The 27,979-nt window shown below is 41.3% G+C and overlaps 2 protein-coding genes across 11 annotated transcripts in view; both read left to right on the forward strand.

The window, feature by feature from the left end:
* Positions 1-3,767: 3,767 nt before the first annotated feature.
* LOC117268695 (interferon-induced protein 44-like) lies at positions 3,768-7,021 on the forward strand. The gene is made up of 10 exons (XM_078161468.1): positions 3,768-3,976; positions 4,149-4,203; positions 4,674-4,715; positions 4,883-4,924; positions 5,057-5,090; positions 5,345-5,543; positions 5,908-6,060; positions 6,224-6,395; positions 6,494-6,594; positions 6,736-7,021. Exons 3-10 carry the CDS (start codon positions 4,676-4,678, stop codon positions 6,895-6,897), a joined length of 903 nt encoding a protein of 300 aa, XP_078017594.1. The 5' UTR covers positions 3,768-3,976; positions 4,149-4,203; positions 4,674-4,675; the 3' UTR covers positions 6,898-7,021.
* A 2,661-nt stretch (positions 7,022-9,682) lies between these two features.
* Positions 9,683-27,979, forward strand: part of spag9a (sperm associated antigen 9a) — a 39,794-nt gene continuing 21,497 nt past the window's right edge. For 5 of the 10 annotated variants that reach the window (XM_033645391.2, XM_078161146.1, XM_078161148.1 and 2 more), the window contains exons 1-7: positions 9,683-10,178; positions 18,200-18,320; positions 21,499-21,569; positions 21,676-21,764; positions 23,018-23,162; positions 25,384-25,473; positions 27,823-27,958. In XM_033645391.2, coding sequence (XP_033501282.2) covers positions 9,879-10,178; positions 18,200-18,320; positions 21,499-21,569; positions 21,676-21,764; positions 23,018-23,162; positions 25,384-25,473; positions 27,823-27,958 — 952 coding nt within the window. In that variant the 5' untranslated portion in view covers positions 9,683-9,878. The remainder of the gene's footprint in view (positions 10,179-18,199; positions 18,321-21,498; positions 21,570-21,675; positions 21,765-23,017; positions 23,163-25,383; positions 25,474-27,822; positions 27,959-27,979) is intronic. The other 5 variants (XM_078161152.1, XM_078161147.1, XM_078161150.1 and 2 more) reach the window with 2 other exon arrangements.

The following is a 27,979-nucleotide window of genomic DNA, read 5'->3' on the forward strand; positions in this document are numbered from 1 at the left end:
GCTTTTAGTCTTTAGCTTTTAACTCCAGTGTTTCCTCAGGGGGGTCCTCCACACTGGGAGCTGTGTCGGGTCTGCTATTGGGGGTGCTGTCCTTGGGTCCCTTCGGCCCGGCCGGCTGGGGGCTCCTCCCTTCGATATGGGGGTCCACCTGTCTGTCGGAGTCGGGGGCCTGGGTGCTGGTCCCCCCCGATGGCACGGCCTGCGGCTCCTCCCAGTGTGGACGGCCCCAAAGGTGGCGTTTCCTTGATCCTCAGTGCCATGCCATGTCTCCCTATTGTGTGTGATTGTGTGTGTGTGTGTGTGTGTGTGTGTATGTGTCTAGTATGAAGGGTGGGAGGGAGGGGCTTTCTTTCTTTGTAATTGTTTTTCTTTCTTTAATTGTGTTAATTGCTTTTAATTCTGTAAAGCATTTTGTGTTGCATGTCCGTGCAGGAAAAGCGCTCTACAAATAAAGCTGATTGATTGATTGATTGATCCTACCTGCTTGTTTTACACAAACTTCCTGCAGTTTCTGTGTTCACTATTTGTGCTATACTTTTACATTATATCAGCTGTTCTGCACAGAATATAAGATATCCATAAAATCTGCTACTTAGTCAGATTAAATATGTCACTTTGTCAAGTTCCTCTCAGATAAAAGGTTAGGGACCACTGCATTATGGTGACAAATAAAGACATAAAAATTCTGTAGGAATTTTATTGCAACTGGAATTGTTTATTGATGAAAATGAAATGTATTAAAGGCTAAAGCTACATTAAGCTTTAGGGTAAAGGGTTCCCATGAGTCTGCCATGTTAAAACACATTAAATATGAAATCAGTGTATTTTTAGGAACCAAATGTGAACACATTTTTTTACGCTCTCTGAAGTCCATCATTTCTGTAGACCTCCATACTGCTGAGGCTTTATCACAGTGTGGAAAAAGTCCACTTGTAAACAGGAATGACATAAAGGGCTTGTATTTACATGCATGTAATGCATATAGTATCTGCTATATGGTATGTTGTGTCGCTTCTACCTTGCTGGATAAAGTGTAAATGGGCTGTGCATCAACCTGAGGCAGTTAACACCTAGATGTGCATAAAGCAGGCTTGGATCACTCTCAATATCCTCCTGAGACCCTGAGTCCTCGTATGAGGACATTACATTTTGGGTTTACTGGACTGTATACTTCAGGCTGCTTAACTTAGGCCTGAAGTATACACTAATCCATAATAAACAAGATGGCAGGACAGTGGGACTTTACTGTCGTTTCCTTTGAGGAAACTGGGACTATATTTATCAGGTCCTACTAATCCAGAGTGGTTTGAGAAATTAAGAATACATATAAACAAAAGTTCGGGTCTTGGGAGGATATGCATTTAGAGTTTAGAATCATAAAGTAGTTGGTTATGCTTTGTTGATGCAGGTGGTAACTTCTGGCGTTAAAAGGGTCAAAAGAAAGCTAAACGTCTCGGGTAAAACTGGGCATAAACTTTGTTTTTAGACGACTAGCTACATTTTTTCTTTAGTTCCAACAGTGATTTCTGTTTCAGTGTTTGGACCTGCTCTATACTGAAGGATTGTGCTACAGTACTGCTGTTCAGGTAAAACCACAATAAATAACAAACACAATAAAATTTGTCATTAGTTTCCTTCGTTTCATTCCAACTAGTCCATACCATAGACTGTATACATAATGAACATAGCTACTGTGACTCCACCCATTGGTTTGTGGACATGTTTGTGGATTTTTAAGCCTTGAATTCGACATTTTGGCCGTGTCCAACTTGTTTTTTATTGGAGTCAGAAGTGACCATATTTGGGTGAGGGGCTGGCCCTGTGGAGGAGCTGGGGTGGATCTGACTGGGAAGCAGAGGACACTATTGGCAGACAGCCTGTCACTCAAACCAGCCATTAACTTTAAGCTTTAATTAAATGTAAACAGGTAAGTTGTAAGTTCACTCCCTATAGCTGTCATGGAGAGGAGAAAAATTAGTTTTTCTGCCAGGCTGTAAATATATTTATTCCTGCTATAAAGTTGGGCCTTGTAACACGGGGGTCTGTGGAGATCCACTGGCTTATATGAGAGAGAGCACAACCTGGTGCTTTATCCATGTGCATGTTTCACAAACTCAGTCACAGGGTGGGGCTTGTCAGGTGATGGAGAAAATATGCAGCAGTGTCTGCAGTTCAGGTAGGCAATCTGCTGCCATGGTACTGCAGCAGGTGCTGTGAATTTGCCCTTGGAGAAACCAGAACAGACATCTGCACAAGAGACAGTCACCTCAGCATTTCCAAAGCTTTTCATTGGATCCATTGGTGTCCAGGAGCTGCTGAAACCTTTGTGTGGGGGCTGGGCATTCTGGAGGGACTTTCCAGCTTTTAAAACTTCAACAGTAGGCTATTACTTGTGTCATGTCTATGGCAAGCTGTTTTAACATTTAATAGCTAAGCTTGACTATTCGGAATTAACATTATACATATCAACAACTTCATTTTGACTAGTCGTGATTACATTGTGACTAGTAAGAATTTTCATTCAAGATATCTATAACTTCATTCTGACCAGTCAAAACGACAGTTAGAAATATCTGTAATTCAGTTTCCAGTATTGAATATCCAGTCTAGCTAGCAATTAAATTATGACTATCCCTAATTGTAGTTTGAGATATCTACAACATAATTTTGACTGTTCATAATTCCACTTCAAGATATCTACAGTGTTATTCTGACTAGGTCAAACTCAATTTAAGATATCTAAATTGTATTTTTAAAGCTCTTGAATCAAGGGGGGGTTGAAGATACTGGGACTGGAATTACGACTATCTGAAAATATGTTGTAGATATCTCTAACTGCGATTAGGATTAGTCGTAATTCAGATGTAGCTAGATATCTGCAATGTGAGCTGTGGATATCTGTAACTTAATTATGACTATCTGTAATGAGAAACCCCATAGCCTACACAAGCATGGGAAAGGTGACGTCATTTGTCACTTTTATTTAGTAAAATGTAGTTGTGGGTATCTGAAATGTTATTTTTGAATAGGAAGAATTGAATTAAGGATATCTGCAATATATATCCAGCCTAGCAATTAAATGTTACAACGGCTTGCCATACTTGTCAGCACGGTGGACGCGGAGCCTCCAAGCATTCCTATGAGACAGCGCTGAGCAGGTTTTCTTCACGCAGCAAAGCGAGACGGTCATTGGATAAATGCGACAAAATCATCACTTCCAGGGAGGCTCAGCTTCCCTGGGACCTAAAGGAGCGGTAGGTGGGAGAGGACGCTCGGTGTATGCATGATGATTGGAGGAAATGTCTAGAAGGCTAAACCCCATTGTAATAGACAGCGCTTTGGAAAGTTCCTTATTTCCATAAGCTGTATAGCTCATTTTCACCGTTTGTACACAGTTCAGGTGTTAAACCCATCTGAAAATCTGTAAAACGGCTTCAATTAAATGTTCCTTTTATAAGTTACTGCCTCTCTACAATATGACACATTTTATGATGTAAACTTTAAGTGAGCTTCCCCTGTTTGAAAGATCAGCAGTGCAATGCACATAAAGTAAAGTTCCACTAATTGCCACACACCCGAGTGTGTGAAATTTGTTCTCTGCATTTGACCCATCCCCTGAGGGAGCGGTGAGCAGCAGCGGTGCCGTGCTCGGGAATCATGTGGTGATCTAACCTCTCAATTCCAACCCGTGATGTTGAGTAGGAGATAAGGCAATGGCAATATCAATAGCCTTTGCTATGACCCAACCGGGGATCGAATCTGCGACCTTCCAGTCTGAAGGCAGACACTCTACCACTAAGCCACTGAGCTGGTATAACATAACTCCTATATGCCTGTTACTGGACTGCCAGGAGATCAAGTTGTTTCAGATCACATGACCCAAAGGAAACCGAAAGGATGTTCATTCAAAGCTGTGTGGTCTGAGACAATGCGCATCAGTATCACACCAAACCGGCATCAACAACCACACCCAGAGGTAGGCCTATACACCAACCATCTTTTTGCGATTCACTTAGGAACGTTAACTCATGATCATTAACTATTTTAGTTTGTCTACCAGAGACTGTGGTTCTGTTGTCAGATCATTTGTCAAAGACATAAAAAGGAACTTGGAATACCATATAAAAAGCTTTATTTCTCAATTTCAGGAGCATTAATTGAGGTTAACCATCACCACTTCCTTCCTCGGGCAGAACAGCTGAGGTAAGATTGTTTTATATTTATATGTTAGATACGTTTTCTTAGGATGGACAAGTTGAAGAGAGAACAAGAAAATACTAGAGAGTGCAGTCATTTTGAGGTAGAACTCTTATAATGGTTTAATATCAGTGCTGTATCAGTAAATTCATGGAGTGGGTCTATTTGATTTTAAATTTCTGTCTTTAGTTTGATCAGGTTAAAGTGAAAAATGCCTGTAAATCTTTTGTTTACAGGCATTTTGTCAGGTTTTTTTGTTAGTTTATCTGTTTACTTTCCCTTTCTCTTCTTATTTCTGCTTTTCAAATGAATTTGATTAAATATAATCAAAGACTGAATACTTTGCTCATGCAGCACATTGAGTTTGAACTTATAAACAAATATTCATAAAGATTGGGTCTCAAAAGTTCCTTGCTTTGCTTTTAAGTAATACACTTTAATAATTGTTCACATGTTGCCTTTATATCTTGTTGTAGCCATGGGAAATGGATCTGACAAACCCAGCCCACCTTCTCCCAGTAAGACACTCAAATTATTACAGAACATTGTTTAAACAAATGCAGATAAAGACAGAAATAACACATTCTTCATTTGTCTTAAAATTCCTTTAACAATTTGTTTGATTTTAAGTATCAAGGTTTAATAATGTTTCTTGTTCACGTGTTGCCTTTATATCTTGTTGTAGCCATGGGAAACAAACCTGATAAACCCCGCCCACCTTCTCCCAGTAAGACACTCAAATTATTACAGAACATTGTTTAAACATATGCAGATAACAACAGAAATAACAGATTCTTCATTTGTCTTAAAATTCCTTTAAATGTGACTCCTTACAACAACTTTACATTTTACTTGTCAGCTTTTGATGAACCATGGAGGAACATACAATGGGGGTGAGTGATTTCTTTACTGTTTTCTCGTGGTTCCTCTGATTTAATCATTTTTCAGAAACCAACACTGAGCACACTCATTTGTTGAAACTGCCTTTTGTTGTGTTGTTTTGTGTTTCTTGTCAGACTCACTAACATGGTAGTTTAATGTCACCAGTGTCGATGGCAAAAGTGAAGCAACCACAAAATACCATATGTTTACACAAAACTGATTTAAACAAGTAAATGTAAAATGTAACCTTTTCTTTATTGAACAGTAACAAAGACAGAGACCTGCAGGTTGTGAAGAATTATCAGCCTCATAACGATGAGGTCCAACAGCTCAGAATTCTGCTTCATGGACCCTCTGGTTCTGGCAAGTCCAGCTTCATCAACTCTGTTGACAGTGTTTCACAAGGCAGAATCACTGGTCGGGCTTTGGCAGATGCAGTCTCTAACGACAGCTTCACCCTAAAAGTATGAATCACTTTTGAATGTGTTTTAATCAAGGTCATGTATTTTAAGCACTGTAAAACTTGAACAACTCTTGCATGCACCTGCAGTGACAACTGCAGTCACTAGGGGACTGAAGCTGTCTGAGGGGCAGGGCCAAAAAAATTAAAAGGTCACCAGCTGTGTTCAGTGGGCATCAGTGTGCAGAAAGTTTTCTAGCATGTAGGGAAGCCTGTATTACTTTTTATGGATTGCAGTGTACAGATCAGGCAGCAGCAGTGTTGCAACTAGTTGTGATGAAACTGATGAGCAAGACACAAACTGCTATATGGCCATCACTCAATAGGTGGCACTGTTGTCCTTATAACTGCACTTTTCTGTGTTACAGTACAAAATTTACAAAATCCAAAAAGGAGGACCAGGGACGTTTTACCCTTTTGCCTTCACTGACATCATGGGCCTTGAGAGAGGAACCAATACAGGAGTTTCTGTGGAAGACATAAAACTGGCCATGATGGGACACATTAAAGACGGATACACTGTAAAATATACTGAATTCATTAAACTCTTTTGGATATATTTCAGTAAATCAATCCAGCTTTGAGATCTGTTTAGCACTCACAATTTTTACAAAAATCATAAAGTAAAAACTATTTACATGCAAAGGTGATTTTTTAAAAATTTAATTTCACATTCTTTTCCAGTTCAATCCTCTCTCTAAAATAACGGAGGATGATAATTACTACAACAGAGACCCCACTCTGAAGGACCGAGTTCATGTTCTGGTTTGTGTCGTCTCTGCTGAGACATCAAACATCCTGAGTGATGAACATGTGAGAAAGATGAGGGATGTCAGACTGGCAGCCAGAGACATGGGTAAGAGTTATAGGGTTAGTTATTGGGTTTCACAAGTTTCATCCAATAACCTGACAAACATTATCTTGATTAAACTGGATTCTGCTCTGTATCGGCAGGAATTCCTGAAGTGGCTATTCTCACCAAAATTGATGAAGGTTGTCCAGAGGTCAAAAAAGACATAAAGAACGTGTATAAGAGCAAGTACCTGAAGAAACAGGTAAGTTTCTCTTGGTGATTGACCTTGTAGAGAGTTGTTATTCAAGTTGGAATATAATTCTGTTTTACATTACATTACACAAAAATCTCCTTTGATCAGCTCTTTGCTGTCATTCCTTAAATGTTGAATGTTCATATTTAGATGGAGGACCTGAGTGTGGCGCTGGGTACTCCACTGTACTGCATCTTTCCTGTGAAGAACTACCACTCAGAGATCGACACAGACAATGACACTGATACACTGATACTGAGCGCACTGAGACGCATCATTAACTTAGGAGAAGACTCTGTCAACGACCAGTAGACCTCCATACTGCTGACAAATCTTACTTCACAGACAGACGTCACCTAATCACAGCGAGAAAAAAGTCAGTCTGCAACATAAAATGCATGCATGTAATACAATATCAGGCATTTAAAAATATGTTTTAAGCTATGATTTAAAAACAGGTAATGTGCTAGCCAGCCTAATCCCCTCAGGCAGAGAATTCCAGAGCTTCGGGGCCTTGATGGCAAAGGCCCGGTCACCTTAAGTTACCAACCGCAATCTAGGGACGACTAGTTAGGGCAGGCTTGAGGATCTCAGGTCACGACTTGGAGCACAGGTAGTCAGAAGCTCAGCTGTATAACTCAGCACTCATGCTGAGCATTAAAAGTTAATAAAATGATCTTAAAATCAGTTCTGAAGTCAACAGGCGTTAACGTTGGGGTGATATGTGACGTACGATTTGTCCTAGTTAAAATACGAGCTGCAGCGTTCTGCACTAGTTGAAGCTACTGAAGATTTCCTGAGGCATGTAAACAGTGAGTTCCAGTAGTCGCTAGAAAATACAAAAGCATGAATACGCTTTTGTAGGTCAGGAAAAGACAGTTGATTTTGATCATATTTCGTAGGTGAAAGTGGCAGGATTCAATGAGATTATTGACATGTGGTTCAAAGTTCAGTTGAGAATGAAAAGTGTAGCCTAAATCTCTTGCCGTAGATTTTATATTAGCTGCCAGAGCACCAATAAAGAGTTGCAATATCCTTGGTGATTGAAGCCAAAGATTCTTACTTGTGTCCATTAAAGTGCTCAGACAGCTGACATTATCTGGCTTAAAGGACAGCTAGCACAACCTAATACATATAGTCTCTGCTATTGGTTAGTCTTACCTTGCTGAATAAAGTATTAATAAGCTGTGTCTTATTCACTATGCATTTCAGTTCTTGCATCATCTATGCTAGTATGTTTTGTTGTTATAGTTGGTCATTTTTGGTGTTGTAGTCTCTCAGTAATCATGAATCCAGTGATTAGCAGATCAGAGAACATGTCTAGGTTAAAACCGGGCCAAGTTGGTTCAAAGGCGTAACATTTTAAGACTACTGATTATGAATGCTGTTGTTATGTGTATGTTGTTCCAACAGTATGTCTATGTCTGAAACTGCTTGATAATGACACATTGTGTTAAAGTACTGCTGCTCAGCTGAAACCACAATAAATGACAGTACTGAAGTGCGTCACTAGTTTCCTTTGATTTCATTACCTCTAGTCCATGAGTAGACTGTGTTGTAATGCAGCCCATTGAAGCTGATTAACACAGTATTATACAATATAATGTGATACAGCGATACTGCAATAACACTGGAAAATCTAACACAATACAAATCTAAACTGAGGCATGAAGTAGTCCCTTATGGCAGTGGCTCCCAACCTGGGGGTCCTGTCCTCCACTAGGGGTCGCCAAAGATTCACGATACCTCATTGATTTTAAGGGGTGTAGGAAATCTTTTTAAAAGAATATACAGTAGGCATTTATCCCATCACTTCATGCATTTCTGTGAAGACAAATGTGTTCATTTTAAAGTTGATATGTAAACTTAAATCTCACAGGATAAGAACACAGTGAAGACCTGAACACAATCATCTTCACAGAGCCTTCACTCTCTGCTGAACAGCCTCATCCTGCAGAAGAAAAATACGCAGTTGACACAATCAAAGAGCAAATAGAGCAGTGGCCAAGTGTCAGGGAGAAAATAATACTGGATTTGTCCAAAAAGACACCTGTTAAATATATATGTTTGTTTAAAAAGACAGAGAATCAAAGAAGAGGTTCCCAAAAACTATCAGGAAAACTCATCTCAAAATTCATGCACATTGCTTATTTTACACAAATGTCTGCTCACTATTTGTGCTATACTTTTACATTTTCTCAGCTGTTCTGCACTGAATATAAGATGTACATAAAATATACTACTTAGTCTGGTAAAATATGTCATTTTGTCCCACAGAAAGAAGGTTAGGGATCACTGCATTATGGTGACAAATGAATACGTGAAATAAAGTAAGAATTTCATTGCAATTGGAGATGCTAATTGATGAAAATGAAATGTATAAAAGGCTGCAACGACATTAAGGTTCAGGGTAAAGGTGCCCCATGAGCCTGCCATGTTTAAAGGAATCACTTGCAGTTACTCAAACCAAATGTGATTATTATTATTATTTTTTTTACACTCTCTGAATTCCCTCATCTCTTCACATAACCTCTCACTGAGTCGTTTTTTTAATTTCTATATTACAAAGCTTTAAAAATATTTCATTAATAACACTGTGCACAAAGTAATCTGTCAGTGCTGAGAGCCCTACGTTGTTGGCATGATGTGACGTCATCACGTGATCTAGTCAACAACTCAGCTGTTGTGATGGTGCCTTCATGAACATCGGAAATGTCGGAATTTCAACGCCGCTTGGATGAAAACAACAAAGTGATTCCATATAACCTCCCAAGTGACGTCATGTACATGTTATTCTGCATAAACAATATTAATGCCTCACTAAATATGAGAAATTACATAGTTAGAATATGATTTGCAGGTGTAATTGTTTCTTAATGAGGTTAATGAGGCTTCCTGTAATTGTTTGGATGCTAAAATACCATAATATATAACTGTAAAATGTGTATTTTTTATTCCCACATGATATAAGTATATTTTCTGATATATTCTGGGATTTTAGGGGCTTCAGAGTGCTTCAGAGTAAGCTGTGTGAGTTCTGTTTTTCAAGAAAGCTGGGGAGTACAAGCTTTGGAAAGGCATTTGAAGGCAGCATGGGACAAGTGAGGGAAAAAGAGGAAGACATCCACGTAGCCTTTCTCGCATCGTAACAGTCCGGCCGTGTAATGTCCTCAATGTCTACGTTTATTTGAAGAAACGCTGCTTTCAGTTAAGCGGATAACGGTGTTCATAGTGGCGGGGTACCGCGGGATAACCCACATTGGTCCAGTTTGCTGAACGGGAGAGGACTAAAAATGGAGCTGGAAGACGGAGTTGTGTACCAGGACGACCCGGGCACATCAGCGATGATGTCTGAGCGGGTATCGGGCCTGGCCAACTCCATCTACCGCGAGTTCGAGAGGCTCATCGGGAAATACGACGAGGACGTGGTGAAGGAGCTGATGCCGCTGGTCGTGGCCGTGCTGGAGAACTTGGACTCGGTGTTCGCGGAGAACCAGGAGCACGAAGTGGAGCTGGAGCTGCTGAAGGAGGACAACGAGCAGCTCATCACCCAGTACGAGCGGGAGAAAGCGCTGAGGAAACACGCAGAGGAGGTGAGTTGAATGGAGCTGGATAAAAACACGGCGCTGGGATGGTGGTCGGCGTCGTTATTGTGGAGGAATGGAGGCGACCTCAGGTGTTTAGTCCTCCCAGCATCCCTGTGAGGTGAATTAACCTATACACGTGGCCGGGCAGCATCCCGCCCGTCCTGCCGTGCTGCTCATTGGGGATGTAAACAAGGCAGTGTCATGGCTAACGTCAGGCTGAAATGGCCCTTTTTCTTTTAGCTTGTGACATAACACTGTGTCTCAAATCCAAAGATGGGATCTCTTACTGCCCCAACAAAGGCACCTTTCTAACAACACCATCACCTTTCCATCAAATCCATCTGTATCCATCAGCTCGCCTATTGCATCAGATAGTGAAGTCACGTCTGAGCCCTGTGAGACCCTGGCTGAGGAAACAGCAGGTGATGTGACTCAGCATTTTGGGGAATCACTATAACATAAGTGATAAAAACACACAGGGACATAAGAGGATGGAGACAGACAGGCATAACGTAATAATGTCACAAAGCATCCAACCACCTCTACTTAAACTACACCATATTATGATCATATTAATGTATCTACAGGGTCCATTCCTACTACCAACACCCTGCACAGCCAGCAGGTCATCAGCTTCACCCTTTAACCCCTGTGCACAACACATATCATCCCCCAAATAACCAGCTACTCACTAACCACTGTACAGCCAAACAGTTGTTAATATATATTCAAAGCCTTTCACTCTTGGCCCCGGAGACAGAGCTCACCAAACCTCTCATTCATTCTCAAAAACTGTTTGAAACAGCCTCCATCTTAATAGCGCTTTTCGAGGGACCCAAGGATGCTTCACATACATGGAGATATCTAACTATATCTATATGATGTATCACTCAGGCTGAGATAAGTAGAGGCTGACAGACTGACTTTGATTGATTTGTAAAAATGGTGAAGTGGCCCTTTAAAGTGACAACTCTGAAATCAAGTCAGCATCTGCTGCTGCGCAAAGTTCAAAATGCGGAACAATCAGCAACCAAATGGGTGCACTGTGTGACATAAGTGTTCGCTACATGCTGGCAGCAGGTTGTCAGCTCCACCTTTAAACCTCTGTGCAAAACATATATCATCCCCCAAATCTCCGCCAAACAGTCGTTTATATACATGCAAAGCCTGTCACTGTGCACCTAATGCCAGGAATTGCTCTTGACCTGCAAACAGACCTCACCAAAACTCACGTTAATTGTCAAAAACTGCCTTTTTCATGTTATGTTTCATAAATTTGGATGACAGAGCAAATAGATGCCATGCTGTTCAGGCAATGATCAAAAACTATGGTTTAAAGTCAGTATCTCTCACTCAGAAGGTTAATTCAGTGATTTACATTGATGCATCAGAGGCTGAGATGTCCTGACCTCAAGTCCCTAGTATGGTCCAAGCTGCAAAAGCACTGGATCCTTCATTTCCCATAATGCTATTTGATAGCATTTCCCATCAGACTCTCCATGCCTGATAAATGCCCACATTTTAACAGGAGTGGGAATCACATAGAGACACTCTGATGATATTATCGCAATACTTAAGCCACAATTGAGTATTATTATGATTTATAAGGTTTTGCGATATACTGAGTGTTGCGAAAACATCTATTGTAATATCATCCTCATTCGTTCAATTTCCGTAACTGCTTACCCAGTGAGGGGTCGCAGGGGGGCTGGAGCGTATCCCAGCTCACATTGGGCGAGAGGTGGGGTACACCCTGTACAGGTTGCAAGACTATCACGGGGCTGACACATAGAGACAGACAACCATTCATGCTCACATTCACACCTACAGACAATTATGTCTTTGGACCATTGGTCTATTGCAGTATATTATTTCAAATTATTTCCTCAAAGGACAACTTTATCAACGCCTGTTTTATCTAATAAGATAAAGTTTTTGACCATTCATCTAACTTATGTAATTTGAAGTGCAGCAAAATGTAGGCTATCTAGTGGACTGAAAAAGCAAGTATTTTATTAAGGTTCCCAGTCATGGAAAACTTGGAAAAGTCATGGAATTTTGTTGTGTGTAATGAAATTGTCACAGTAATCTTCCATTGATAACCCTCTACATAATGTAACATAACGGCAAAATTATTTTCTGCAGCTGACGACGTAATGCAACTCTTGTATGCGTCTATGTGTGACAACATTTTAACCATCACCAACTTTATTCATTTTCTCCCTGCGTTCCATCTCTCTCTCTCCATGAATGCCTGCTAGCAAAAATGATGTTGAAGTGGAGTTTGAAACTATGTGTATGTTTGAAAAACGCCAGGCAAGTGGGGCAAGAAAAAAAATATTATTGGTTCTTGAAACTTCATGTAAAAGTTTGGGAATTTTGTCCATAAAAATGTGTGGGAACTCTGTTTTATTGTACCAGTAGGCTACCAAAAGTTTAAATTGTATTTGCAGTATTGATGTTTTTTATAAGTACAAAATCTATACTTGGCGTTTGTGCATTGAAACAATATTGCCGTGCAAAATATTGCGATACTACGCTGTATCAGTGTTTGCCCCCACCCCTTCATCTTAATAATAATGACAATAATAGCTTGAATTTTTGTAGTGCTTTTCAAGGGACCCAAGGATGCTTTATATATGGAGGCCGACCAAATAACACTCAAACAATAAAATAAACACCATAGTTTTCGGAATAAATATGTAGATTGTAAACTCAGGCTGAGATAAGTAGAGGCTTAACAGGGCTCTGCATGTCACATAAACTGAATTTGATTTATAAAATTGGTGAAGTGGCCCTTTAAAGTAACAAATACGAAATCAAGTCAGCATCTGCTCCTGCACAAAGTTCAAAATGCGAAACAAGTAGCAACCAAATGGACGCGCAGTGTAGCAAAAGCGTTCATTTATTACTTAATCAGACATCGCCAACATATGTGACACCCTGATGTGTGTGTACGTGTGTGTGTATGTGTCGGGGATCTTGTGTTTTGGCTGGGATAATGCCTAAAGATGTGTGTGGTTAAGTTGTGCGAGCCTGCCTCCAGGCCCTGAGCTTTTGTATGAAGAGCAATGTGCTGTGACTCAGACCTTCTGTCTCAGCTTGCGTTTTTGACTCAGGGCATCTGGACAGCAGGGACACTGGCCCAATGTGCTGTGGACATGTAGACCCCTCCGCACACACAGTGACACTGACGCAGTGTGACAGCCAGGAACACAAACACTCATACATTTACACACTAACAATGCCAGTGCGCCGTTCATTGTTGTAGTAACATATCATGTCAGATATAAATTCGCAGGGTTCTTACAGGATTGTCCTGGGAAAGACTCTTTGTCCACTCCCCTGAGGAGGAGTGAGCAGGGGTACGCTGAGCCTGGCATTACTTCCAGGTCATGTGATCCTTTGTCAGAAACAAGCAGAAAGGGAACTTCCCCAGCTTGCACTTTTGCATTTTTCCCCTTTCCTTTTTTTCTCAATTTAGTTTTGGGTTGAAGTATCAAATTCTAGTATCACAGACTGACCTCCCACCTCGCCAGAGTCGTGAAGGGTGTCACATTTCTTTTTAAGAAGCTGCTTCCAGATGACAGATCAAGCTTTCACATATTGATTTTTTAAGACCATTTATGTGCTGGTTTGACCATTCACTGGCTTTTAACTCTTAAATTTAAGACAGATAGTATCATCATCCTCCCTGCTGTCTTACGATGGTCCTGTTTCCTCTTTAATCTCTAAGACATTGACATTAAACAGAGCAAATTACTCATGATATTGATCACTGTGTGAAAATCATTGATTTTGGTTAACCCTGAGGCACCTAGCCTGCTGTTCAGATCATCTGTACCATCTTTCATTGCCCTTCATGACCATTGGATTGCTGGTGAAGTTACGTCTCACATTAATTCACTAATAGCTATTAAATTAATCTGATGATTATTTTCTCTTACTGATTCATCGTTTGGTTAGTGTGTGAAATGTCAGAAAGTAGCACAACTGCCCATCACAACATCCCAAGCTGACGTGGTAAGATGCCTTGTTTTGTCCGACCAACAGCGATTCAGTTCCCTATGATAAAAGACTAAGTACAGTAACACTCATGTCCAGAGAGGGAAGGGCAGCTACATTAGTGCCTCAGCTTGCTCAGCTGGACAGGATGTGGACGCTGACACACACACAGTCCCACTCAGAGGTCTGCCTAAAAGGAAACTGGGAGGAACAGGAATTTCCGGATGAACCATGAAGTCAAGATCCTGTTCCCCTAATCCAGATTACACATATTCATAAAGCCACCATCATGGTACATGTTGAAGTTACACAGTGGCACATGTGGTCCATGCCATGATGTAATGCCCTGTGTGTATAGACTGCTTCAAACTTGACAACATAAACTTTCTAAATGTCCTGTTGGAATGTTTGTTAATGAAATAGCTGACCAAGGTTACCTGTAAAGGTTACCAAGGTCCTTGGTAACTGACAGGAAGTACACAGGGACCTAAGGCTGCCCAAGCAACAGAATAGCAATAAAACAGTGTATAGGGCTAATAGTTATTCTCATTGTCTGCTGATAATTTTTAATCCATCAATCGTTTCATAAAAAGGCAAAAAGAATTAAAAAAAAAATTCTACGTATGCACAATATTGGATTTTTTGCCGATATCCAATATGTAACAACACATTTCACCGATACTAATACCGACACATCTGCTTTTTTTCCCACCTAATTTTAGTGATCATCAAGTATCTTCTGTTGTGGAATAAACATCATATTATTATATATATTTTTTTTTAAATGGTCACCAGGAACATTCCTTATGAGTATAGGAGGAAAAGGTTATGCATTAGAGGGAAACTTTGCTGATTGGCAGCAGCTCTGTGTCATCACCGTGTGTGCAGCTCCTGCCACCAGTGCCAGGAGATACCTGTTAGGGCTAGGCAATATGGACATACATTCATATCTCAGCATTTACAGGCTGACTGCCAATACATGCTAGATAGCTTGGTATTTTCTACAAAATGCGCTACATGTTTTCAGTTGTAAGTCAAAGCCACATTTGAGATGTCACAAGCACTTTTATAAAAACAGACTGATGCCGCACTGTAGACTAATTAACAGACAGATTAAACAGAGGAGCAGCTCTGTGTCTCTCTCTGAGTGTTGCTGGAGAACTTGTGAGTGAGTGAGTGAGTGAGTGAGGTGGAGCTGTGCGGAGAGTGAGAGAGAGGAGAGATGCACACTAGTGTGCGTTATGTAAAGCAATTTGACCCTATATCGATTTAAACGGTGTAGTATAAATCTATAACTTGTTTGAAAATATATTGATATATCATACATAGTCGTTATATCGTCCAGCCCTACCTGCCCATCTGCTGGCGGCGGTCAGCCAAACACTGTTCATCTTCTGACACTGTGATGACACAGAGCTGGTTGAAACTCAGTGCAGTTTCCCTTTAGAGGAGCACTGTATAAGATGTAGTGGCGTCCAGCAGTGAGGATTTTGTATGCCAAGCGTGAAGTCCCAATTAGGATTCCTTCAGTGTTCATTGTTCATTGTGGAAATTTTAAACAGAGACCTCTTCCTCTCCAAACAAACAGATCAGTTAACTTAAACCAGTAAAAACACTGAATAAGCAGTTTCGTGTTACAAATCAGTGTTTCTCCAAAGCTGTTTGGCTCGTCACAGACGGCTGCTAGCCCAGCATGTACTGATGTGTGCTCACCTTTTTTCTCTGATAACTCAAGATCCAGACATATGGGAGGTTTTTACCATGAGCCAAATTATCCACAGAGGTTTCTTCCTCTCCAAAACAAACGGACCCGGTGATTTAAAGCGGTAAAAACACTAATTATAGCAGCTTCAAATTGAAAATTGGTCTTTTTCTGACACTGTTTGGCTTGTTGCATGGGGCTGCTAACTATGGTGGCTGATGTGAAAATGCGATTGGCCCTAAATAGAGCCAGTATTTGTCTGTTCTGGGCTACTGTAGAAACATGGTGGTGCAACATAGCAGACTCTGTGAACGAGGACCAGCTCTCTATGTAGATACATATGGCTCGTTCTAAGGTAACGAGAACACAATGATTCTTATTTTCAGGTGATTGTACACCAAAGATATATACAGTACAGGCCAAAAGTTTGGACACACCTTCTCATTCAATGCGTTTTCTTTATTTTCATGACTATTTACATTGTAGATTCTCACTGAAGGCATCAAAACTATGAATGAACACGTGGAGTTATGTACTTAACAAAAAAAGGTGAAATAACTGAAAACATGTTTTATATTCTAGTTTCTTCAAAATAGCCACCCTTTGCTCTGATTACTGCTTTGCACACTCTTGGCATTCTCTCCATGAGCTTCAAGAGGTAGTCACCTGAAATGGTTTTCCAACAGTCTTGAAGGAGTTCCCAGAGGTGTTTAGCACTTGTTGGCCCCTTTGCCTTCACTCTGCGGTCTAGCTCACCCCAAACCATCTGGATTGGGTTCAGGTCCGGTGACTGTGGAGGCCAGGTCATCTGCCGCAGCACTCCATCACTCTCCTTCTTGGTCAAATAGCCCTTACACAGCCTGGAGGTGTGTTTGGGGTCATTGTCCTGTTGAAAAATAAATGATCGTCCAACTAAACGCAAACCGGATGGGATGGCATGTCGCTGCAGGATGCTGTGGTAGCCATGCTGGTTCAGTGCGCCTTCAATTTTGAATAAATCCCCAACAGTGTCACCAGCAAAACACCCCCACACCATCACACCTCCTCCTCCATGCTTCACAGTGGGAACCAGGCATGTGGAATCCATCCGTTCACCTTTTCTGCATCTCACAAAGACACGGCGGTTGGAACCAAAGATCTCAAATTTGGACTCATCAGACCAAAGCACAGATTTCCACTGGTCTAATGTCCATTCCTTGTGTTTCTTGGCCCAAACAAATCTCTTCTGCTTGTTGCCTCTCCTTAGCAGTGGTTTCCTAGCAGCTATTTGACCATGAAGGCCTGATTGGCGCAGTCTCCTCTTAACAGTTGTTCTAGAGATGGGTCTGCTGCTAGAACTCTGTGTGGCATTCATCTGGTCTCTGATCTGAGCTGCTGTTAACTTGCGATTTCTGAGGCTGGTGACTCGGATGAACTTATCCTCAGAAGCAGAGGTGACTCTTGGTCTTCCTTTCCTGGGTCGGTCCTCATGTGTGCCAGTTTCGTTGTAGCGCTTGATGGTTTTTGCGACTCCACTTGGGGACACATTTAAAGTTTTTGCAATTTTGCGGACTGACTGACCTTCATTTCTTAAAGTAATGATGGCCACTCGTTTTTCTTTAGTTAGCTGATTGGTTCTTGCCATAATATGAATTTTAACAGTTGTCCAATAGGGCTGTCGGCTGTGTATTAACCTGACTTCTGCACAACACAACTGATGGTCCCAACCCCATTGATAAAGCAAGAAATTCCACTAATTAACCCTGATAAGGCACACCTGTGAAGTGGAAACCATTTCAGGTGACTAGCTCTTGAAGCTCATGGAGAGAATGCCAAGAGTGTGCAAAGCAGTAATCAGAGCAAAGGGTGGCTATTTTGAAGAAACTAGAATATAAAACATGTTTTCAGTTATTTCACCTTTTTTTGTTAAGTACATAACTCCACATGTGTTCATTCATAGTTTTAATGCCTTCAGTGAGAATCTACAATGTAAATAGTCATGAAAATAAAGAAAACGCATTGAATGAGAAGGTGTGTCCAAACTTTTGGCCTGTACTGTATATATACAGTATATATATATATTTATTGCATTTCTGCCAATAAATCCCTAAATCCCACCAAATGATCCTTATTGTTTGGAGACAGCATCCCAGTAACTATGGTGAGATATTAATGAGCCAATGTTTTATTTTTTCTGACTAATATATTAGAAAATAGGGGAAAAAACTCTCATTATAATTTAAGCTGAAACAGCATCAGACTATTAATGAATGAGTTTTGGATTTAGTGCCAGTGAAGTGACCGAGGTGTGTGTGTGTGTGTGTGTGTGTTTTCTGAGTAGAAGTTCATTGAGTTTGAGGACACTCATGAACAGGACAAGAAGGACCTGCAGAACCATGTGGACAGAATGGAGTCCCACTCACGGCAACTGGAACTCAAGATCAAGAACTACGCAGACCAGAGTAAGCACCAACACACACTCACACGTGCCATAGAGAAACATCCATTATTCCTCAGTATGATTTTATTTATCCATCTGTTCTTATGTACAATCCTTTACTCCTCTCCTCAGCTTTTTGCCATATTCTATTCTCTCCATATAATCTTCCTCACTTGTTTGATGTCTCTCATAGCGCGTTATACCTACTTTCTCTCTCTCTGCACACACACACCTACTCAACACTCACACACTCTGTCTCCTTCTCTGTGGGGGTAACAGTAATGGGATTATAGGATTTCTGTTATTCACGTCCTCCTAATGCGGCAGTGCATTACCGCCCATCTTATTGGTGGATTAAGGAATGGGGGGAGAGTGATTGGCTCTTACATTTTGTCTTATTGGAAATAGTGGATTCACACAATGACTGGTCTGGTGTCTTGTGTCAAAGCAACACAACTAAGTGAGTCATTCATTCACATAAAAGCTGTGAGGGGGAAGAACATGAATTTCTTCCCTATCTGGCGTTAAACATGAACATACGAAGCTAAGTGTTTGGTTTATTCTGTTAAATTAAATGTAAATAATTGTCTCATTTTCCTCTGTTATCAATCATGATTAACTGTTTCCCCTACTGGGGAAAATTGAGATTCTTGAGTGCACATGCTCCATACAACTCGTCAGTAGGGTCAGTCAACCCTCTGCCACTCCCTGTGAATAGTAAATCATTCATTCAGTACTCTGTGAGGCATCTAGGACAGAGTCCACAACTACTGTAGCGTTAATAAGGCCATAGCTAGTGGAAGATGATAGGCAACAATGGTATAAAGCTGTTCTCTGTCTCTCGTTTTGGTTTTATTTCACCGGAGAGACCAATAATTTATCAGTTGTGGTTTGTTTTGTTGTGTAGTTTTATTACCCACGATATGGATTTTTTTCTTTCCCCAGTGAAAAAGCAACATATCATTGTGGTTTGGCGATTAACTGTGTCCAGACACTGTCTCACTCCCTCCTCCTCTCTCTGCTCTTCTGGTATTCATAGAACTGACCCTTCGCTAAGTCCCGCTCCTGGACGCAGACTGGCCAATCATAACGTAGCATCAGGCCGGCTCAGACCAGGGTCCGACAACAACACAGCTGTGCTCCATTGACTCTAATGCAATCATTTCAGATTTCCTTCATTTTCAGGCTGGTTTTGTGGATTTGGAGCTAAATGTTGTGCCTGGGGCACGTCGTGTATTAATGATACTCGTTACCTGGAGAGGTTGGAAAAAGATATACGTTTCTTCCTTGTTCCAAAACCAAAATCAAACCCTGAAAAGTGTAGGGTTAGCTAGCTAGCTACTGAAGATATAGCCTACTGAATGTATACACATGCTGCTGTGGCTGTTTCTGCTTTTACTTTCCTCCCTGCTGAATTATTAGACTTGTCTTTATCGGGAAAAAAAAACCTTTATGGAAGTTCTGCTAATTCAGTCATAAACACATTTCATTTCCTATAAATTCTTCACAATAAAAGTCCCCTGTTATTATTATGTAAAAACTTTTATTGTGAAGCAGCAAAATAGATGAGACGTTGCCACGTGGCACGTCGCATCTTAACTGATTATGGAAACGGAAAGCGGTCTGGCCAAAAGTGAGCGTGGAAAAGGCCTCCAGTATTGTACGTGTGTTATTGTGGTAATTTCGTTTATCTCGCAGACTGATTCAGCGTAGCAGGTACAACATGTAGACTGGTGTCGCACTATAGACCAATAACAGACAGATTGAACAGAGGAGCAGCTCTGTGTATCTCTTAGTGATGATGGAGAACTTTTGAGTGAGTGAGTGAGTGAGTGGGGTGGAGCTGTGAGAGTGTGAGAGAGGAGAGATAACCCTATATTGATATAAACGGTGTTGTCTTAATCTATATCTTGCCTGAAAATATGTCGATGTATCGTACAGAGTCGTTATATTGCCCAGCCCTACCTCATCACAGTGGTAGCATCATGTGACCGTGGTACAACTGTGGTGAGTAGCGGTGATGCAGTTATCATCACAGAACTAATAGAGCCTCAGCACTTTTTACTGCATTGGCAAAGCAGAAAGCATCCAATAATCTGATGATGAAGATTTAAACGTAGACACACATCTCACCCTCCCGGCTTCCCAGCTGATTTATGACAGTGTACAAATGGACTCCGATGTGTGATTACGTAGCTCCCTCGAAGATCAGGGGAATGACACTGATGGCATTTTTATGGCGTTCTTTCTTTTGTGTTACTGTCTTTTTTTTGTCAGTGTTGAACAGCTTTTTAGGTAAATTAATTAAATCAATATTTCAGCTGCACATTCAGCTGCTCCACACAGCAGTTTGCCAAACCTGCACTGATGCGAACGCACAGGAGGGATCAGTCTTCAGCCGGCTCCCCTGTGTATAGCTTGTCTCACCTCACTTCATTACATGTCTCCGTGTCCCCTGGTAATGCCAGAATACACACACATAGGCGAGAAATCATCACAACATGCAGAAGCTTTAGCTGCTGTAATTGATAGTATCCAGCCTTTACACTGTATATCCGTCTGTCGCAGCAGCTCCCTGTGTGGCTTAGACTAGACCTGACGCGCTAATAGGGGATTAGGTATTTGTCACTTCATAAGTCGGCCTAACATCGAAACCTATTCGAGTGAGATTACCCACTCGTTTCCCAGTGCCTGCCTGGTAGAGCAAAGTTATGCTCACTCTTCTATGTACCACAGTCAGGTGCGATGGAGGTGTGAAAGATTTAAAGGAGTAGACTGACATTTTGTGAAATGTTTTTATTCACATTCAGGTCTTGTGTCTGCACAGTAGATTCGGAGATACCACCTGCAGCTGGGTAGCTTAGTTTAACAGAAAGACTGGAAACAGGGGAAACCAGCAACTCTAAGGTTCATTATTAGACAGACATAAACATTATATCTGGTTTATTTAATCTGCACAAAAATAAAGGTGTTAAACAACAGATTTGCTTTTTTAGGGGGTGTTTTGTGCCAAACTATTAATTGGCTCTGAGCAGTTTTAACCAGCAGACAAATGGCAAATTTTTACACTTTGGTTTTTGTACTTAAAAGAAATTTTTTTTAAATTTCCATTTTACAAACCATTCATATGCAAATGATCCGTGTCTTGTGTATTGTAAATCGACTACCTGAAACTTGAGCAGTGTTGTGTCCTGTTTCAGTCGGCAGGTTAGAAGAACGCGAACTGGAGCTCAAGAAAGAATACAACTCCCTCCATCAGCGACACACAGAGGTAAGAGGAGGGAGAAAGGATTGGGGAGAAGGTGGAAATTTTCAGTTGTAATCATTAACCACATTCATGACTAGTTTCCTCTGGGTCTCTGGTTTGACTTCTGCAGATGATCCATAACTATATGGAGCATGTAGAGAGGATCAAAATGCAGCAGATTAGCGAGACTTCAGAGTCGAGCGCAGTCGGCCGAGTCAGGTAAGACCACAACTGATATGCCATGTGTCATGTGTGCACCAGTTTCCAAATAAAAAGTCAAACTCAAGCTTTAATTTAATTAAGTTAAACAAAACCTTCGAGGGGAACCTATGTGTCGCCATTCGCATGTATCATGAAAAGCTACCTGTCTTATTGTTTCTTATGAGTGACACCACATGTTATGGAAGCTGTTGCACGCTGATATAAATACAGGTGTGCCTTGAGATTTGGGATTGCCCTTTGGTGTCCCTTGGGCACAAACAGTTAGAAAACCTCTGCTCTATATCTATTAACTTTGGGTTTAATGACATTGAATGACAGACTTTGGCTGATGTGAGACAGCTTTAATAAAAATCTGAATTTCCCAGCTATAATTGGACTTTGAATGCTTCTTACAAGTCATAAACTCATAATTACTCAACTCCAACATGACATGAATGCTGCATGAGAAACACATTTGAAGCCCCTCAGGAAAAACCTTACCTTCATGGCCCATAACACAATGGACAAACTTGTCATTAAGCTCATGTGAAGTCATAGCTCATATCTTTGAGGACTTGTAAGGCATATGTTTGCAACAATATATCAAGAAGCATTTTACTGGTTTTCAGTTCTGACATTGTATAATTGTTAACCAAAACCACTCTTTTTATTGTCTAATTTTGTTGTCCTTTTCGCTTTTGTTTTAATGTGTTGCATTTTTATTGACGCACTTTGAGCTACATCTCTTATATAAAAAGTACAGTGCAGTGGTTAGCATTGTCGCCTCACAGCAAGAAGGTTCCTGGTTCAAACCCAGAGTGGGGGAGCTCCACTGTGTGGGGGTTGCATGTTCTTCCCGTGTCAGCGTGGGTTTTCTCCAGGTACTCCAGCTTCCTCCCACAATCCAAAGACATGCAGGTTAATTGGTGACTCTAAATTGTCCATAGGTGTGAGTGTGAGTGTTAATGGTTGTCTGTCTCTATGTGTCAGCCCTGTGATAGTCTGGTGACCTGTCCAGGGTGTACCCTGCCTCTCACCCAATGTCAGCTGGGATAGGCTCCAGCCCCCCTGCGACCCTCAACAGGATAAGTGGTTATGGAAAATGAATGAATTGCTCATGAATGAAGAGAATTCAGATCACTTTCATAATATTTTTAATGCTCATTTAAAGTTAATCAGTTCAACAAAAGTACCTGCAAGCCAAAACACTACCACAGCAAACACTTAGTTGTTAACAAGAGCTTAAAACACATGAACCTTTCTCCCTCCAGGAGAGAGCGACCTCTCTCTTTGGGGATCTTCCCGTCGTCTGGTGGAGCGTCTCTGCTGATCCCCGACCCCCAGGCCAGGGCAGAGACACCAGGCACAGAAGGCTGGAGGTTCACCGACCCAGCGCGGTCCAACACTAGCCTCAAGGTAGGTGTGTGAGTGGCACCTCAGTGTGAACATCAACCACAGTGGGTGGAAAATAATCATTTATTCCAGTGTGATTTTTGTCCAGAGAATAAACTCGTGTCTGGTTCTGACTACATGATATCAGCCTGGTATCTGACGTGGGGGTGCTGGAAGGAAAATGAGTGTCAGACGTGTGCTGTGCTGTAGTGAAAGACAAATGACATGTCTTTGAAGTCCCAACAGAAAAAGCCAACAAGGCAGAATATTTTTGTCTTTTTTTAACTGTATCCTCCTCTTCACTTTCTTCTCATTATCATGCACCAGAGTGTCAGTTGTGCATCCTATCTGGTGACATGTTAAATCTTATTTGTCTGACCTGAATTATGAATTTAAATGTTTTTTTTCATTTGCTTCAGATTTTTTGATACCTGAGTGTTATGATCAAAATGCAAACATACAAAATGCATAAAATATGGGGAGTGATCTGATCGTTATAATCCCTTTTCTTGGCTGAGTGTTTCCAGCCATCCTGCCAGTGCTAAGAGATAGATGAGTTTTGGCTTTGGATCCATTTAAAAATAGAGAGTCTTTGATAAGGCTCGGGCGTGCTCAAGCGTATTTTAGTAGGCGTCTGACAAGGCCATCTCTGTTTTCAGACATCCTCCTCTTTAGCCATTGATGAATATACAAACTTGTCTGTTCTCCTGGTGCAGCAGTCAGTGGAGATCATTAAATGTATCACATGAATATTCATAACCCAAATAGCAACCATTTCCTATTTGATGCAGACGCAACTCATAATACTGAGCTTTGTCTTATGATGTGTGTTTTCAGTGATTTTTAATTCACTGCCTCAGATACTACTGGGGATACAAGTCATTCCTCAGACAGACATTATTATCATTATGTCCTCTCTGATAAAATGAAGCTGTTTTTCTGCACAACAGTGACTGGCACTCAAAATAATTCCGGTGTGTGGGTTATGTTTGTATCTGTGGCAGTTCGGACCTGGAGGGTGACAATGTTAATTCATCCCACTGCTGCGTCTTTGTTAAAACTGGGACATCAGCTCTGCAGCGAGATGCATGATGGGAGCGATGCCGCTGTATGGCTCACAGCCAGTCACTGAGAGAGAAAAAGGCTAGCTGGAATGTGATTAGTTCTTATGTAATCAGTGCTACAGGACGGTTATTGTTGAGCCATGGCCTTTTGAACACGGGTGGCTTTGATATGCAGACACACTCTTAAAGTTAAACAGAGACGTCATGTTTATTCGCGGGAGTGGGTGGCGTTGCAAAGGAAAAGGAACGACAGGTCAATGAGGTGCATATGTGCGCATGCCAGTCATGATCTAATCTTCATCCATGATATGAGTCACATAAGCGAGACCATCTCATTGCCTTTAAAGCTGGCATAATTACATTTTTAAATCACTGCTTTTTGTTTCATTCAAGGGGTCTTTTCAAACCAATTAAAGGGAAACTCCACCAATTTTGCACTACAAACACTGTTGAGGTTTTGGGGAGTGTTACTACTCATGTGAAATAAGCTGTATAAAGCCTGTGGTGACTCTAGAGGGAGCTGCACAAAATCTAATTAACAAGGGTTGAGTATGAGGAGTACATGTTTGAAAATGAAATTTCAAATATGTTAAATACATTATGGGCTGCTAGCATAACGCACCTGAATCTCCGGCTGATCTGCTGGCAGTTGTGTTGCATCGTAGGTAATGTAGGCATGAGATAAAGTTATGGAATAAAAGACTATATCTCAGACCAGCCCGTCTGGCACCACTTAAATCACCTTTCTTCCTTATTCTGATGCTCGGTTTGAACTTCAGCAGGTCGTCTTGACCTTGTCTACATGCTTAATTGCATTAAGCTGCTGCCATGTGATTGACTGATTAGCTATATGCATTAACGAGCAGTTGAACAGGTGTACCTAATAAAGTGGGCGGTGAGTGTATATAGGTACAGTATACAGAACGATTGTCAAAAATGATTCATGAACTTGATTAATGGTTAATCTATCGCTTGTGGTCTAAACTAGACGATCTATACGATGACCTTCCCATGTACGCACACACACACACACACACACCACACCACACACGCTGACACGCTCTGTCACATATGATATTACTGTTCCATTCACTTCACAGACATGCACACTTTTGGGTGTATGCATTTCTGCTGAACTGCTTCTGCACATGTGAGCTTCATTCTTACTCTTCCCCCCCAAGCAGTTGGACTTTGGCGACCCCCCAAAGGAAAGGGAGGGTAAGAGTGCGCAGGACTCTACTTGGGGGAATTCACTGGCAGACGACTGCAAGGTAGTTGGATGAGTGGCGGCTGGCGGAAGTGCCCGTGGCAGCAGCAGCAGCAGCACGCCTGCATTGGCTGTGGACGGCACACTGTTTGTGTTTGCGTGTGTGTGGGCTTCAGTAGTCTCCCCAACTATGCTGTTTCATCATTTCAAAAGCGTCGCCTCTCACTCTGTGCGTTTATAGATCCTCACTTCACAGACCACCTGCGTTACATCGTGCTACATGCAACCATGTCCTGGTGAAGGCTACTTCAGGGTCTTTTACAAACCAAAGTGCATGCAACAATCAGCTGTGTCACACATGGAATTGGTTAATTAGCAATCTTTTACAATCAATAACAGCGTGGTTGCATCTGGCCTTTGATTCGTTTTTCTTTTCAGTTAAAATGCATGACCTTATACTTCACATGCTTCTTTGTAGTTTTGCTTCATTCATGCAGATCTTCAACATCTCAGTAACATTTTTGGTCTCACATTGTACAATAACACACATCCAAATAGTGTTCTGTCTTTTAACGCTGTGTTTGTGTAACATTAGATTTAATTTTGCAGTAGATTTATATTTTCAGTCTCCATTCAGTTCCTGTGTAACTGTTTTTAGTTTCTGAATATCATGTTGTGTTTGTGTTGTGTAGTAGAGGTAGAATGGCAGCTCCCATTGTGGCCATGTTTAATTTCAGTTGATGCTGTGTGACGCTCTCCCCCGCAGTCCGTGTAGCTCTGTGTGGATTTCCTTGTCTGTGTTTGTGTGCCAGCTCTGTGTTGCTCATGTTTGCTCTCTGCTGATTGGAGGGCTTTCCTCAATCCATCCACAGCTTTGTTCAGTGTTTTAAGGTTCTTTTGTTTTTTGTTTTAATTCGTAGTATTTCTGTCAGATTTCCTGATTTTTTTTCATGGTTTCCAGTTTTAAAAGTAGATTTTCACTTTGACGTAAACTACAATGCTCTTGCTCCAGTGGTTCCCAACTGGTCCAGCCACGGGTCCAGATTTCTCTTTGTCATTTGTTCAAGGTCCACACAGTTCAATGTATTCAGCGTCATATTTGCGTTTGGCCATGTCATTGAGCTATTGGTTGTGTCATGTAGCTGTCCGTCAATCACTCACTCTACAGCAGGGAATGACACTTAAAAGTCAAAGCCCCGTGTTGGAAATTCACTGAACTTCAAAATAAACGTGTGGTTCCTACAAACTTGACATGTTTGCAAGTCACTTGCGGTCCGTTCAGAATGGACCAGGACCAAAATCTGAACCTGGACCCACCAGTTGGGAACCACTGCTCTACACAGTGTAAGAGCTGAGAAAAGTTGGACTTGTCTCCTGTTATACTGCATGTGTAGTGTATGTAGTGAGCCTCTAGTCGTTTCTAGTTTGCGTTTAGCACTTTCAACCTGTCCAACCATGTTAAAGGAAATTTTTTACCCCCCAAAATGACCATTTGTTTATTAGCTACTCACCTCATGTTATGCTGAATTTGTGGAGAAAACTTTTTTTTTCCTCGCAAGCCTCCACAGTGAACGAAGAATTCACAAACTGAGAAAATTACAAACTCTCACAACTTGTGTAGTACAATCCAAGTCTCATTTATCCCGTCGTATGATCAGTACTTCCAAAACAGGCAGTCCTTTCCCATGAGGAGTTGGACTGTAAGTAAAACTTATAAATGCTCTCTTCAAGCCAGACTCCATTGACAAAAACCGTAATTTTAACTTGCTGAACGTGGGAGCTGCTGGTCTACTGCTGCCTTGATCGGTACTTTGTTTGTGTTATTGTGTGACTTTGGTGAATTCGAACTAACCCTAAGTCACACAAGAACACAAACAAACTAACTGATTGAGGCAGTGGTAGACCAGCAGCTCCTGTGTTCAGTGAGGTAAAATTACTGTTTTTGTCAATGGAGTTTAGCTGTGAAGTGAGCCTAAGTTTCACTTTTAGTTCAGCTGCCCATCAGAAAGGGCTTTTTGGGAAGTACGGAGAGATGACTGGATAAATAAGACTTGGATTATACTGCACAAGTTGTCTGAGAGTGTTTCAACGGATGTTTTAACATAGTTTTGCCGTTGTTACAAGTGGCCACCTATGACTTCTCCATTTTTAGATTTTTGGTTCACCGGAGTCATGCAAGAAAATCAAACTCTTCTTACGAACGAGTAATTGATGTACAAAAGATCATTTGGGGGTTGAAGTATTCCCTTAACCTCTTAGATCATAAACTGTGTTGTGCTGTTGTTTTCTTTGTGGTCCAGTGTTTTGTTTTTATTCATTTTGGCACTGGTTTATTTAAGGTCTGTCATTGTGACCTTTGACTTTGAATGTCTATCTGTAAATACTGCTGTTATTGAGCCTCTTTTCATTACAGGATGAGCTGTCGGACTTTACCGGCTCCAAGTCGGCCACACCGATGTCCACCACAGCCTCAGACATGGAGCGGGAAGATGGGAACAGTAAGAGCACGGAGGTGCAGGCTGCACCAGGGACCAGATCTATATCAGTGGGTAGGGTCAAACATCATCAAG

Source organism: Epinephelus lanceolatus, chromosome 18 (assembly GCF_041903045.1).
Source record: "Epinephelus lanceolatus isolate andai-2023 chromosome 18, ASM4190304v1, whole genome shotgun sequence".
Classification (NCBI taxonomy): Eukaryota; Metazoa; Chordata; class Actinopteri; order Perciformes; family Serranidae; genus Epinephelus; species Epinephelus lanceolatus.

Excerpts from the sequence above, each read along its gene's own strand:
- LOC117268695 (XM_078161468.1), top strand. The coding sequence starts at position 4,676 with ATGGGAAATGGATCTGACAAACCCAGCCCACCTTCTCCCA. Across the intron at positions 5,091-5,344 it reads TGGAGGAACATACAATGGGG|TAACAAAGACAGAGACCTGC; the intron begins GTGAGTGATTTC and ends TTTATTGAACAG. Across the intron at positions 6,061-6,223 it reads ACATTAAAGACGGATACACT|TTCAATCCTCTCTCTAAAAT; the intron begins GTAAAATATACT and ends ATTCTTTTCCAG.